This window comes from Nothoprocta perdicaria, unplaced genomic scaffold (assembly GCF_003342845.1).
Source record: "Nothoprocta perdicaria isolate Ctin4 unplaced genomic scaffold, notPer1 scaffold_187, whole genome shotgun sequence".
Lineage (NCBI taxonomy): Eukaryota > Metazoa > Chordata > Aves > Tinamiformes > Tinamidae > Nothoprocta > Nothoprocta perdicaria.
The window spans coordinates 369,673-380,096 of record NW_020455060.1 but is presented as its reverse complement, the minus strand read 5'-3'; the positions used below and the strand labels follow the sequence as shown (position 1 = coordinate 380,096).

Sequence of the window (10,424 nt, the reverse complement as noted above, 5' to 3'; positions counted from 1 at the left end):
GCGGCTGCCCGGGCCGGCGGCACCCAAGGGTGCCGGGGTGGCGGCGCCGCGTCCCGGCTCCCTGACCCGCCGCCTCTCCCCGCAGGTCCCGGCGGCCGCGGCCCGATGCGCGTCCCGCCGTGCCATGAGTCCATGAGCTCGCTGCGGATCAGCGTGGGAGGCCTCCCCGTGCTGGCGTCCATGCGGCAGGGCGCGGACCCGCGCTTCCGCCTGCGCTGGAGGGCCATCGCGCTCTCGTCGGCCGGCGCGGCGCTCGTGCTGCTGCTGCTCTGCCTGCACCGCGCGGGCCCGGCGCGCCCGGCGCCGCTCGGCCCGCGCGCCCGCCGCCCCGGCCCGCGCGCCGCCGACCGCTACAATGACACCTACCCGCTGTCCCCGCCGCAGAGGAACGCCGACGGCGTGCGCTACCGCATCGGCGTCATCGCCGACCTGGACACGCAGTCGCGCGCCTCCCAGGAGCACACCTGGTTCAGTTACCTGAAGAAGGGCTACCTGGTGCTGTCGGACAGCGGGGACAGCGTGGCCGTGCAGTGGGACGAGGAGCCGAGCGTGCTGCGCTCGCACCTGGCCGAGAAGGGCCGCGGCATGGAGCTCTCCGAGCTGGTCGTCTTCAACGGGAAGCTCTACTGCGTGGACGACCGCACGGGGGTCATCTACCAGATCGAGGGCGACAAGGTGGTGCCCTGGGTGATCCTCTCGGACGGGGACGGCAGCGTGGGCAAAGGTGAGGAGCCCGGGGGCTGCGGGCAGCGGCACCGTGGCCCCTCGCTCCACCGTGTCCTCTCCTGCGCAGGCTTCAAGGCGGAGTGGCTGGCGGTGAAGGACGAGCACCTCTACGTGGGCGGCCTGGGCAAGGAGTGGACCACGGCCACGGGGGAGGTGCTCAACGAGAACCCCGAGTGGGTGAAGGTCGTGGGCCACAAGGGCGACGTGGGCCACGAGAGCTGGGTGGCCAACTACAACGCTCTGAGAGCCGCTGCCGGCATCCGACCCCCAGGTAGGAGCAGGGCTCGATGCTGCGTGTCCCGTTGTCCTGCGGGTGGAATGGGCAGTGGGAGCCGTGCCGTGGTGTGCCCGGCCCTGCTTTGGGGCACTGGGACGTGAGGTGCCCATCATGGGGTGACACCACGGGGCGGTCGCTGTGTGGGCTCCCTGCTTGGGGGCGGTTTGGGGTGCCCCGCGGTGCCGCTGACACCGGCGCCCGCCCCAGGCTACCTCATCCACGAGTCGGCGGCCTGGAGCGACACTCTGCAGCGCTGGTTCTTCCTGCCGCGCCGCGCCAGCCACGAGCGCTACAGCGAGACAGCCGACGAGCGCCGCGGCGCCAACCTGCTGCTCAGCGCCACGCAGGACTTCGGCCACGTCACGGTGACGCGCGTGGGCGACGTGGTCCCCACCCACGGCTTCTCCTCCTTCAAGTTCGTGCCGGACACGGATGACCAGATCATCGTGGCGCTCAAGTCGGAGGAGGACAACGGCAAGATCGCCAGCTACATCATGGCCTTTACTCTGGACGGGCGCTTCCTCCTGCCCGAGACCAAGATAGGGAGCGTGAAATACGAGGGCATCGAGTTTATTTAAGACTTCTGCACTGGACCGGCGGGCCGGGGCGGCCGGGGAGGGCGCGTGAGCGGCGCTCGGGCTCTGTCTTTGGCCGCGGCCCCTCGGTAAAGCCTCCCCGGGCTGCAGCACGCGTGGTGCGAGTGTTTGCGCAGTGGCACCTGGTGGCAGAGGACTGTCACCACACGGTGTCCCCGGGCACGGCCCGGGAAGCGGCGAATCCCCCTGCTCGGCAGCCCTGCCCGCGCGGGGGACCGGTGGCCCAGGGGACGGCCGCGCTCGGCACTTCTGCCTGAGGAGCAAGTTCTAGATCTGGGAACGGCGGCGCCAGCCGGAGCCTGCCCGGCTGTCCACGGGGCCGGGGTTGGGGTCCCTGCCCGGCACCTCTGTGGGGTTCTGGGTCCTGCCCTGCTCGCTCGGGCGCCCTGGGAGCCTCCCTGTCCTCGGGCAGTGCCCAGCCCTTTCCCTGACGTGTCCCCACGCAGCCTTCCCTGCCCCGCGCCTGGCAGGACCCGCCGGAGCCTCAGCAGGGACAGCGCAAGGTCCTGCGGGCAGCAGTGTCCTTGGTTCCCCCCGGCAGCGGCAGCGCGTCACAGCCGCAGGGACAGCTGCCCGGGGCCACCCGGCTGCTCAGCATTTCAGGGATTTCATCAGGCTACTGTTTTTCCCAGTTGCCGTTTTTCCTTCCTCTTTTCCCATCAGCGGTTTGGTAACTTCTGGGGTAACGAGCAGCCTGCGTTGCAGCTTTCTGGGGAAGGTCACGCGCAGGAGGGGACCGTCACCGTGTGGGACGCAGCAGTTTCTGCATTACCAGTAATGCAGAGCCGGGGGTTCAGCAGCCGGTAAGAGCTGGGGCCTGGGAGGAGCTGCGGGCGCCCGGGACACGGCCCGGGAAGCCCTTCGGCGCTCGCAGGGACCTCGTGACAGAGCAGCGGCGCCCGCAGGGACGTGTCCCGGAGCAGCAGCCGCCCTGTCACCCGTCACCACGGCTGCTCCGCTGCGGGGCCACGTCCAGGCCGGCAGCGGCCTCGGGGACCAGGGAGCGGCCGCTGCAGTGGGGGCTGCAGCCCTGGGTGCCCTGCGTGTCCCTCGTGTCCCCTGGCTCCATGTCCCACACATCCCCTGTGCCCTGGCTCCGTGTCCCGCACATCCTCTGTGTTTTGACTCCGTGTCCCACGTGTCCCCTGTGTCCTGGCTCCATGTCCTGCGCCTTGTGCGGCGGCGCCCAAGCCCAGGAGCTGCCTGGAAGGGAGCTGCCCCGCGACCGCTGCTCGCCAGCCCCTTCCCCTCCCGCTGGTGCCCGGCAGCGGCTGCGGCTCCGCACGTGTTTCCACTTAGTCTGGCAGCTGTGAGTCAGTGCGGGGTGCGGGGTGAGCGCCCTCAGCCCGCGGGGCTGCTCCCCGGGGACAGGAGCTGCTCCCAGGAGACAGGGCTGCTCCCAGGGGACAGAAGCTGCTCCCAGGGCCTGGAGATGCTCCCAGGGCCCAAAGCTGTTCCCAGGGGACAGGAGCTGCTCCAGGGGGCTGGAGCTGCCCCTGTGCACTGGGCAGCAGCAGCTATAGCCCCATAAGGGCACCCAGGGGTGCTCAGTGTCCCCTGGTCTGTGCTGTCCCCCTGGTCCCGTGCTGCCCCCCAGGCGGCTGTGACCTCGCTCTGGTTCTGTCCTCTCCCTTGTCCCTGTCCCCGTGGCACCTGTCCAGCTGCCGTCCTTGTCCTTGTCCCCTGGCTCAGCCATACAGGAGACCTGTGTCCCACTGGGCAGTGCCTGTCCCCCCAGACCCGGCTCTCCTGGGTCCCCCCATCTCCCAGCAGGGCCCTGTCTCGCTGCCCCTCGTCCTGGCAGGATCTGGGGCACCAGAGGGGCCCGAGCCCCTGTCCCCTTGGGAAGCGGCCTCGTGGGTGCCAGCCTGTCCTAGCCCTGCAGCACCCACCAGCAGCGCGGCCGCCCCGCGAGGTTGGGAAGTGCGGCTGTGACGGGGCCGGCGGCTCCTCTGCTGCTGGTGCCCAGGCCACGGTGCAGCTGCCTCCACCAGCTCCCGCGGGCTCAGCGGCACTCGGAGCAGCCGCAGCCGCCCGCCTTCCCACTGCTCTGCATGCAGCTGAGGGGCAGCAGTGCCGGGAGCAGCGTTGCGGGCAGCGCTGCAGCCGGACACTGCCTCCGGAGCAGGTTGTGCGGCCGCGGCGCCAGGGCCCCTGCCAACGGCTGCGCCAGAGCCCTGCTCGGCTGTGCCCGGCGCTGCGTGGGGGCAGAGCTGGGTGCCCTGTCCTGGACCATCGCATGGTCCTGCTGTGCTCCGCGGCATGGGAATGGCAGCATCCCGATGCCTGCTGCAGCGGCAAGCGGCAGGATTTGGAGATGCGCTGCAGGTCAGGAGAGAGAAGGCCTGAGTTTCTTGGGTGCACGAAAGCAGGGCCGGGCCCCGGGGTGCACTGCCACCAGCACCACCTGGGATGAGGAGGAAAATGGGAGCAGAGACAGGGAGCAGGGAAAGCGGCAGGGGAGATGGGATGAGCTGGAGAAGCCAGGAGGAGAGGAAATGCTTGGGCACAGACATAATCCCAGCCCTCCCATGCAATTTACTGCTCTGCTCAGCATAGGCCGGGAGCCAGGGCCGCGCGCCGGCCTCGCGCCCTCCCCTCGTGCCGCGGCTCCCGCTGGAGGCACCGGGATCGCTGCCCCCTTCCCGGCGCTGCCCGCGGGGAGGGGGCGGCCGGGCCGGGCCGGGGGCCGCGCGGTGCCCGGGCCGGGGGCTGCGCGGGCCGCTCGGCGGGGCCGGGGGCGGCCGGTGCCCGCGGCGGGGCCGGCGGCGGCGGGGCCGGGGGCGGCGAGCGCGGTGCGCGGAGGGGCGGGGAGCGGCGCGCAGGCCGGGCTGGCCCCGTGCCATGCAGAGGAGGAGCAGCGAATCCCCGGAGCACATTAAAAAGCGGAGCTCGCGGCAGCCGGGGGAAGAAAACACCTCCATAGAAGGCAGCGGGGAGCAGCGCCCGCAGCAGCGCCCGCACCGCCGCGCAGGGGCCGCGGGGCCCGACCCAAACTTTGGGCGCAGCGCGGCGCGGCGGCGGCCCGGCCGGCCCGGCGGTGGATGCGGCTTTGTGGGCCGGCTCGCTGAGCCTGCAGCCGCCGCAAGATGCCCGCCGCGCTGCCCAGCCTGCTGGCCTGGCTGGCGGTGCTGCTGCTCGGCAGGGCCCGCCCGGCCGACGCCTGCAGCTGCTCGCCCATCCACCCGCAACAGGCTTTCTGCAACGCCGACGTAGGTGAGAGCCCGGCCCGCGGCCCCGCTTTGTCCCCGCCGGGCCCGGCCCCGGCCCGGCCCGGCCCCGCGCGGGAGCCCCGGCTCCCCCCGGCCCGGCCCCCGCGTCCCGGCCCGGCCCCGGCGCGAAAACTTCCCGGCGGGGGAAGGGGCGGAAAGTTGGTGCGGAGCCGGCCCGGGCGGGCCCCGTGCGCCGCGGAGCAGAACAGCGCGGAGCTCCCCGCGCGTCCGCGGAGCTTGGCGCCCTTCGGTTCGGTTCGGCGGCGCGCGGCTCCCCGCGGTTCCGCGGAGCTCGGCGCGGCGGCCCCGGGCAGCAGCCGGCCCGGGGACCCGCCCGCCGGCGGAGGGCAGCGGGGCTCGGGGCTGCGAGAGCTGCGGGCCACCCCGGGCCCGGCGGCACCTGCCCCCGCGGCGCGGCCCGGTTCGGTTCGGGGCCAGGGGCTGCGCGCTGCCTGCTGGCGCTGTCCGTCTGTCTGTCCATCCGTCCATCTGGGGCGTGTCCATCGTTCCCGGCGCGGAGGGACCCGGCGGCCCCGCGGGGCGGCTGCTCCCCGGCGATGCCCGGGGCGGGTTCCCCGGGGGGAGCCGCCGGTGTCGGCACCGATGCTGCCGTGGGCAGCGGGGCCGCGGGCCCTGCGCTCGGTGCTGCTGCCGAGTCCTGCAGGACCAAAGCGAGCTGAGCCTGTTGCAACTTTGATTAATACAAGATGGTACGTGGCAGCGCGGGCCGCGGCCACGGGGGAAGCGGCAGCTCCCCTGCTCCTGGGCCGCCTCTCTCAACGCGCCGCTCTGCAATAGGCAGCGGCCTCGAGCACGGAGCCAGCACCCTGCCCCGGGAGCCAGCAGCGTCGGGCTCGGTCACCTCCCGTCTGTTCCTTATTTCCAGGCATTTCCTTTTCCCCGTCCCACTTTGTTCGGCTTGGATGCTGCTGAAAGGGAGGGCTTGGCAGCGCTGGGATCTGGATTCCTCTTTCTATGAATAATGCCCTTATTAAATTTTAACATATTAAACAAACAGGCCAGCCCCAGTTCCCGACGCTCTCCTTTGCAGGGCCGTTCCCAGGCTCAGCTGGAGAGGTAGCATTCCCAAACACTTAGGCAGCCTGAATCCCTGCACGGCCCTGCCCTGTGCCCCGCTGCTGAGCCAGGATGCTCCAGGAGGATTCGCCCCTCTTGCCTCCTGCTTGCGGAGCTGCTCCTCTGTGTGGTCAGTGCCATACTGTGAGGCCTGGCGGGGACGGGGCAGCTGCAGGCCCCTTAGCCCCATGCCCGGCCATGGATCCGCGTGGGACGGTGGGGGCAGCTTCCCGGGAACCGTGACTCAGCCCTGCCCCTTGGCAGGGCGCTGGTGGCCCTGACTCAGCTGCTGAGTCACCGTCTGGCTCTGTGGTCCCGGGGGGCCATGTGGGGCTGCAGGGGCAGGTGCCTCTCCAGGCTATGGAGCCTGTCCCATGGCAGCAGCGCAGGCTCAGCGGAAGCACCTCCCAGCTCCCGTGCCCTGGAATATGGAATGCAGATCATATAATTCCTGTTTTCCCAGGCCCTGTTGGCCCAATGCCCCCTGGAAGCCCCAGCAATGTGAGGTTTGTCCTGTTGGATGAGACGTCTCCTCCCTTCCGGAGCCCGTGTCCCACGGCCTCCTGTCTAGGCCTTTTTGCCAGCCTCATGTCTTCCCTCCGGCCCCCCTGGGCCAGCAGCTCTGCGCCAGCTCCCTGCTCTCTGGCCAGGTCCCTCTGCTCCCATCCATGCTGTTGGTGGCACTTGTGGAGCTGGAGCCCGGCCGCGACGCTGGTTTAATACAACACTGTTGGGTACAGAGGGCCCGGTTGCAGACGGGCCTGTGTCAGCGCGGCCGAGCCCTTGGCAGAGATGTCACCGCGCTGCAGCAGTGATGGGTGCCCTGGGAGCTGGGGTGCAGGGAGGGCCGGAGCTTCCCGTTCGGCCGGGGGTCCCGCAGGCCCCTGGCTCCACAAACCCCCAGTGCTGTGAGCGCCCGTATGGCCGGTGCCACCCAACGGGGCAGTGCTCGGGGCTGCGCGGGTGCTGGGCAGGATGGGCTCAGTGTGCTGCTCCGATGGAGCAGACGCACCGCAGGGCCTGGAGAGCGGCTGCCCCGGCCACCCTGGGCATCCCGGCAGGGGCGTCCCTTGGGCTCCGTGTGCAGGGAGCCCCGGGCACGGGGACAGCCAAGGGGACAGCATGGCCATGGGGGTGCTCGGCTGCAGGGCCTCATGGCAGCCACAGCGGCCTCAGTGTCACCGCCGTGGGTCCCCCGGTGCTGCGCGGATGCAGGGGGCGCAGGGCCCCTGCCGGCCCTTCCTGGTGCGGCCACCCCTCCGGCCCCTGGGGCAGGTGAGGGCAGGGGGACGGCAGGCACTTGGCACCGGGACCCTCGCAGCGACACCGGCGCGTCCGGGTGCTCAGCACGTCCTGCAGGGCCGTGGGATCCGTGTGCCACTCGGTGCCATGCGCCGCGGGCTCCGTGCGCTGTGGGTTCTGTGTGTGATGGGCTCCATGCGCCGCGGGCTCTGTGCGTGGTGGGCTCCGTGCACTGCAGGCTCCGTGCGTGGTGGGCTCCATGCGCCGCGGGCTCCATTCCCCGCTCCGGGCGCGGGCTGGGCCCTGCGGCCGCTGCGGCGGCGCCGTGGGCTGACTGCCCGGGGCTGCCGCTGATTGGGCCCCGCGCGGCACCGTCAGCGGCCGGGATGACGCAGGCGGCGCCGGGAAGCGCCGAGGCACCGGGCCGGAGCACTCCTCATCCCGGCCTCCGCCGGCATCCTCCCGCCCATCCTTGCCCCGGCTCCCTTTGGAGCAGTGCTGGCCGCAGGGCTGTGTGGGCGGCGGGGCCACGAGCTGGCAGCTCCCCCCGCGCCAGACCCTGCTGCAGAAGGGAGCTTTGTCTCCCGCTCCAGAGCCCTTCCCGCATCCCAGGATAAAGGGTGGCCATCAGGGGCTCGGGGACAGGGTGGCCGCGGGGGCACCTCTGGGACCCCCTGGCTCAGCCGCAGGGGGATGTTGCCGCTCCAGCTGCCTCCCGGCACTGGGGCTGGCTCCACTGGGGATCCCACTGCCACTCGGGCACATCCCCAGCCGACGCCTGTGCCCGTCTGCCCCTTTCTGCCCTTTCCCATCCCCGCAGGCCCCAGCACTGCCTCTCCGCAGCTCCCGGTGCCCTCGGCTGTGGGCAGGAGCCCCGGTGCCCGCGCGGCCGCCAACACCCGCGGCCGGGCCTGGGGGCGCTCCAGGAAGCCGGGGGTGCCGGTGACCGCGGTGCTGACTCAGCAGCAGCCGGGCTGGCTGGACTGGGACCGGCGGCGCTTGGCAGCTGGGCCGGGGCAGCGGCGCTGCTGAGGCTGCAGCTCTGGCGCACGGCTGCGTAGGAGCCCCGTGCACCGCAGGGAAGGGGCAGCTCCGGCACACGGGGAGCCGGGGGGGTGCTGCGGCATCGCACGGAGCTGCTTCTGGAGCAGCTGGCGGTTCTGGCTGGAAAGGACCCAGCTGGGGGTGTCCCGGTGCTGGGGCCCGGTGCACAGATCAGTGCGTTGCCGGGGCCCGGTGCATTGCCGGTGCCCGCAGCCGTTTCCAGCAGTGCCCTATCTGGTTGTGGTGCCTCCCCCTGTCCCCGTTCCCTGTGAGAGGGAACACGGCAGCCCCTGCTCTGCTTTGTGCAAGGAACGGCGCCGGGACGCCAGGTCCGGGAGCCATCACTGCAGGCAGCAGGGCCCCGCGCGGCCCGCACAGCCTGAGGGGGTTCCGGGGGTGCGGGGGGCCCCTCCGCGGCCGCCCAGCCCCTGTCCCCGCCGGGCTGCCCTGCCCGCCCGCTCCCAGCCCGCGGAGCCGGGGGAAGCGCCGCGCGGCCGCCCCTCCACAAAGCCGCACTGTTCACGGCGAATCCGCCGCCCAGCGCCTGCATTTTTGTCAAGTGATTCATCAGCACGTGAATGGAAACGGCTGCAGCACCAGGAGCGCCCGCAGGCCGGGCCGCCGCTCCCGCGCGCCGTGCGCCGGGGGCTGCTCCTTCCGAGCAAACGTGGCCGGTGCGGGATCGAGGGCACCGCAGGATCGAGGGCACCAGCGCTGGCCCTGCACGAGGCCAGTGCCTCCACGCGAGTGTCCCGCTCGGCAGCGCGTTGTCCCCAAGCACAGGGCAGGGCTGGAGCTCCGTGTCACCGGTGTCTGTGCGAGGCTCCGGGCTCCGCGGCGCCCGGCCAGGGCCTCGCGCGGAGGCTTCGCGTGCGGAGGCCGCCTCCGCTGACCCCGCGCCCGCCCCTTGCAGTGATCCGTGCCAAGGCCGTCTCTGCCAAGGAGGTGGATTCGGGGAATGACATCTACGGCAACCCCATCAAGCGGATCCAGTACGAGATCAAGCAGATCAAGGTAGGGGTGCCCGGGGCTGGCCGGGCCGCGCGGCAGTGGACACGGGGCGCTCACGCGTGCCCTCCCGCTGCAGATGTTTAAGGGCCCCGACCAGGACATCGAGTTCATCTACACGGCGCCGTCGACGGCCGTGTGCGGGCGGCCGCTGGACACGAGCGGCAAGAAGGAGTATCTCATTGCAGGTGAGCAGCGCGGGCGCCGGGTCCTGCGGGGCGCACAGAGCCGCGCGCAGCTCCGCGGCACCGGGGACCTCCCCAGCGCTGCTCGCTGGGATGGGGCTGATAGCGGGGACCCTGCGGGGTGCTGCAGCTCAGGGGTTGTGGGATGCTGTGACACAGAGGGGGACCCTGCAGTAGCCGCAGTTCAGGGGGGCTGCGCGATGCTGCGTCTCGGGGCTGCAGTCCTGGCCGTGCACGGGCTGAGCGCTGCGCCCGCCCTCCGCGCAGGCAAGTCGGAGGGCAACGGCAGGATGCACATCACGCTCTGCGACCTGGTCTCCACCTGGGACTCGCTGAGCCCCACGCAGAAGAAGAGCCTCAACCAGCGGTACCAGATGGGCTGCGAGTGCAAGGTGAGCGCGGCGCGGGCGGCAGGGTGCTGTGGTGGGAGCGGAGGTGGCGGGATGCTCCCACAACGAGCGGCATGCTCCTGTGGTGGGAGTGGAGGTAGTGGGATGCTCCCGTGGTGGGAGGTGGTGGGATACTCCCACAATGAGCGGGATACTCCCATGGTGGGAGCAGAGGTAGTGGGATGCTCCAGTGATGGGTGGGATGCCGCCGCGGTGGGCAGGATGCTCCCGTGTGGAGCGGCAGCCGCTGACGATGTCTCCGTAGATCTCGCGCTGCCTCTCCATCCCCTGCTTCGTGTCCTCCTCGGACGAGTGCCTCTGGACGGACTGGGCCATGGAGAAGAACAACGTGGACGGGCGGCAGGCGAAGCACTACGCGTGCATCAAGCGCAGCGACGGCTCGTGCGCCTGGTACCGCGGCGCGGCGCCGCCCAAGCAGGAGTTCCTGGACATCGAGGACCCGTGAGGCCGCGCGCTGGCAGACTGCTCCGCGCCGACATCGCCGCGCACAGCATGAGCGCAGCCCCGCGCCCGCCTGCCTAGCAGGTCTACGGCCCCGCGGCCCCGGCCGCCCTCCATGCTGCCCCGCGGGCCCCGGCCCGGCCCGGCGCTGCCTCCTCCTCCACCTGCTCGGCGGGCTCCGCGCAGCTCCCGCCCGTCCCCCCAGC

At 71.8% G+C, this 10,424-nt stretch overlaps 2 protein-coding genes across 3 annotated transcripts in view; both read left to right on the top strand.

Moving 5' to 3' along the window:
- The first annotated feature begins 105 nt into the window (after positions 1-105).
- On the top strand, positions 106-1,605 carry CANT1 (calcium activated nucleotidase 1). Its single transcript, XM_026036888.1, has 3 exons — positions 106-724; positions 794-997; positions 1,211-1,605. The coding sequence occupies exons 1-3, from the start codon at positions 106-108 to the stop codon at positions 1,579-1,581; spliced, it is 1,194 nt and encodes a 397-aa protein (XP_025892673.1). The 3' UTR covers positions 1,582-1,605.
- A 2,905-nt stretch (positions 1,606-4,510) lies between these two features.
- The window catches only part of TIMP2 (TIMP metallopeptidase inhibitor 2), a 6,924-nt gene continuing 1,010 nt past the window's right edge, over positions 4,511-10,424 (top strand). Inside the window, exons 1-5 of one of the 2 annotated variants that reach the window (XM_026036916.1) lie at positions 4,511-4,815; positions 9,088-9,188; positions 9,262-9,370; positions 9,635-9,759; positions 10,022-10,139. In XM_026036916.1, the coding sequence (XP_025892701.1) occupies positions 4,689-4,815; positions 9,088-9,188; positions 9,262-9,370; positions 9,635-9,759; positions 10,022-10,139 (580 nt within the window). In that variant the 5' untranslated portion in view covers positions 4,511-4,688. Of the gene's footprint in view, positions 4,816-9,087; positions 9,189-9,261; positions 9,371-9,634; positions 9,760-10,021; positions 10,274-10,424 lie in introns of those variants that run through there. The other variant, XM_026036917.1, reaches the window with a different exon arrangement.